This window comes from Spodoptera frugiperda, chromosome 6 (assembly GCF_023101765.2).
Source record: "Spodoptera frugiperda isolate SF20-4 chromosome 6, AGI-APGP_CSIRO_Sfru_2.0, whole genome shotgun sequence".
Lineage (NCBI taxonomy): Eukaryota > Metazoa > Arthropoda > Insecta > Lepidoptera > Noctuidae > Spodoptera > Spodoptera frugiperda.
Genome location: NC_064217.1, coordinates 2,329,793 through 2,333,230, shown reverse-complemented (window position 1 = coordinate 2,333,230; position 3,438 = coordinate 2,329,793). Strand labels below are relative to the sequence as shown.

The 3,438-nt window shown below is 34.2% G+C and overlaps 1 protein-coding gene across 1 annotated transcript; it reads left to right on the top strand.

Annotated features, from left to right (window-relative positions):
• The first annotated feature begins 1,294 nt into the window (after positions 1 to 1,294).
• LOC118267761 (uncharacterized) lies at positions 1,295 to 3,438 on the top strand. The gene is made up of 4 exons (XM_035581937.2): positions 1,295 to 1,489; positions 1,936 to 2,082; positions 2,935 to 3,100; positions 3,214 to 3,438. Exons 1-4 carry the CDS (start codon positions 1,388 to 1,390, stop codon positions 3,357 to 3,359), a joined length of 561 nt encoding a protein of 186 aa, XP_035437830.2. The 5' UTR covers positions 1,295 to 1,387; the 3' UTR covers positions 3,360 to 3,438.

Genomic DNA, 3,438 nt, shown 5'->3' with positions numbered 1-3,438 from the left:
GTGACAGCCTCTGTACCACGCCATGTAGTCCCTAAAGGCATCTACGTATTTTGTTCATGAAACAAAATACGCAATGTGTCATATTGTTCTTCACTTTTAAGTCTTTTAATACGTAATTAAATGTTATGTGTAAATATTTATAAGGGTGTGGAAAACAGATAGCACATGTTCCTTGTAAAATACTGAAATTCATGCAAACTAATTTGGCTGACTGTTCTTGTTTCTAGCACTAGATTTTGACCAAAACGAAGACCTAGTCTCAAACTTCGATAGACTTAGTACCTATAACAAAACAATGCCGCGTCAGAAAATAAGTAAACTATCTATTGGACTATATAAAAATAAAACGAGATTTATTCACCGATTACAAAGGAACTACAAAATTAGTTTATTCCGTTCTTTACTTCTTAAATTATGAATTCTATGTAGCATTTTCAGTGCTTTGAAATTGCCTTAACAGTTTAAAATGAGCTTAAAGCAGTAATTATAAAAATCTGAACTAGTTATTTTCCTTTTGGCTTTTACCCAGAAACTTAAATTTATTTAAGGTAGGTATTTAAAGTTGGTTTTGTGCCAATTATGGCATTAAGTAAATAATATTAATTTGTACATAAAATACAGTACTAAAGGATAGGATATTATGTGTGGGATTTTAGCGAGGAAACTATTTGTGCGACATGTTTTTAAACTTTTTTTGCATTATTAGTAGATAAGCGAAATTATTTTAAGGGGGTATATCATCTATTGATTTCTCCTGTCCAAGTGAGACGAGTGGGAGTGTCATATTCTTACTGACTAAAAACCACCTCGTTCCTACTCCGGCTCTTTGAGCCGGAACGCTGGCAACACGTTAGGTCATTCGCGGCTCCGGATTGAGTGATGCTAATGCCCCATAGAGACCAGTCTATCTGCCCTACATGGCTCTATCTGGACTGATGCTCCTAGAGGCGCGCGGTATGAGATGTGCTGTACGGTCGGGTCTGGTTATGGTTAGGCGGTGTAATTTTGAAGTGCGTGTATATTATGGTCATAATCATTAGATAATAATCAGTATCTCTTTGGAGGCATCTCTAGGATCGCAGTTAGCAATGCTGAGTATAAACTCAGAACACATCAATGGTTAGTTATAATTTTCAGACAAACCGGATTTAATGGAGGCTCAATAATAGATAATTCATAAATATTCATAAAATTAAATAGACCTTTTTGTTAATTGTATAATCTTCTACCATGATCTATGCCACAAAAGCACGAATGGACAATGTTATGGACGTCAAAATGACAACTGTAATTACAATCAAAATGTCATAACAAAAATTTAAAGTGAATGAAATAAAAAAGAAAAGTTAATAAAATATAAAAAAGATAGTTTAATAAAACCAATAAAATGTATATAACTGCGTCAATCAGATCTTTGACCCCAGAAGAATTACGAATTAGAAGAAAAGCGCTTCGAGACGCTATAGTCTGTATCGGTTGGTTAAAAGTAGTAAGTTTTTGGTACCTATAATAACTCTATCTTAAAGTACATTAAACTTAAAAACCTCTTGATGATTTACTTACGTGAATTATTTATGAAATGTTTTTATTTAGGCTTTTTGCACCTAAGTATGTTATTTTTAAATATTTTTTTTTTGTCATGGATCTTGGTATGTTGTGTACCTCACGTTGTGCTACTTACAAAGCGTGGGGTTAATACAAAAGTCCTTCTTTAGAAGGGTTGTCTATTTACCCGACTGCGCCAGAAGGAGGGTCGGAACCCATTCTAGAAAGCTAGCCGTATGTGCCCTCACTAAGTCTTCATATTCAGAATGGGTCCCGACTGCTTCAATTTTACGATGACTTTCTTGTTTTAGGGTCTTTTTATTTTCATTTATGAAGAAACGCAGTCGGCATTTGTTGTCTATTTTAGTAAATGTTTTGTGTCTTTTCCAGTTGTCAATAATATGTTACTTAAGTCTGTACATGTTGGTGGTGGAACACAGTAAAGGAACCTGGTCCACTGCCATACAGATGATGATATTAGTAATTATACCTGTACAAATTCTCAATGGACTATTACTGTTCTGGGGTGCTACTGAAGTAAGTAATTAGATAAAACTTGTTTTTCATAAATTTTAACCTCTTTTAGTTGCCAATTTCGCGGTCCTTTACAAACTGCAGATAAGAAAATTTAAGTTAATTCTATAAACACTATCAGAAACTTCACAAGCAATTCTGAAAGTGGACCTTAAAATAATATCATCAGTTATCATAATAATTATTCAATGAAAAGAGGTAATCGAGTGAAAAATAAAAAAAAAACAAAATTGTTAAGCAAAATGTATCTAATCGAACAATACACGCTCTTAAGCTTCGTACCTCGAACAATCTACATCGATATTTTGGAACTGCGAAAAAAATGTTTTGCTCGTTTCATCGTTTTATTTCCCGAAAGAATCCAAAGGAGGCTTTGACAATAAAACCGAACGATTCTGTCATCGTACTCAAGATCAACAAAAGACATTTAAGGGATTCCGATTTTATCATAAACCCACCTTCGAATCCCTCCGCTTCGGGCCAGTAGCTCGTACAAAAGACTATATACGCGCAAGTTTTCTTTGACAAACTTCAATTTGCCTTCGGCATATGCTCGTTAACAATACAATATAAACAGCAGTGTTATCTTAAAATATCTTTGAGCCTTTATTTATCCGGATTTGGGACCGCAAGTTGTATAAGGAATTGTAGATGACCCCAATACGTTGACAAAACTATCCTTTTGATGATTTGTGTTCGTACGTGTTTGTTAAGATATATCTGTAAGCTTTGACTTAGTACCTTTCCATGATCCGTAAAGGGTGATTGAAGATCAGTAACTGGCATTGGAGGAAAATGGCCAATGGGGTTTCCAAGGAATTTTTAGGGATTTATACTTTGATATTTTTGTTTCAGGCAAAACTATCGGCTTTAGAATTCGCGGTATGGTTGTGTGTATTAATAGCAGCCTACAATACTGTTTTGGGTGTAATTGGATGTATATACTTCATAAGAATCGGATCCATGTTTATACACTTCTTAATGGCTTTTATATTTTCACTTTTGTCATTGTCCTTATTTAGTAAGTATTATTGGGATTTTCAACCATTCTGTCCGAGCAATAAGACCTATTTTTGTGTTCATTTCTTTATAAAACGGAGAAATAGATAAAATTTTGTTATTATGTCTTTACAGCTGTATTGTGCCATGACGTAATAGTTATCTATACATTTATAACGCTGGCCAAATCTCCGCAAACCTTCACACAGCCTCAAGAGATAATAATTTCCGTACCAGATCTGCCCCCTCCTGGTCCGAAAAGTATCACTCATAAGCCCTGAAATGTTGGTTATGTCACGATAAATAATTGTAATCATGTATATACGTTTTTTGTTATACACTATAGGTGGAAATCGTAAA

Excerpts from the sequence above, each read along its gene's own strand:
- LOC118267761 (XM_035581937.2), top strand. The coding sequence starts at position 1,388 with ATGTATATAACTGCGTCAATCAGATCTTTGACCCCAGAAGAATTACGA. Across the intron at positions 2,083-2,934 it reads TGTTCTGGGGTGCTACTGAA|GCAAAACTATCGGCTTTAGA; the intron begins GTAAGTAATTAG and ends TTTTTGTTTCAG. Across the intron at positions 3,101-3,213 it reads TTTGTCATTGTCCTTATTTA|CTGTATTGTGCCATGACGTA; the intron begins GTAAGTATTATT and ends ATGTCTTTACAG.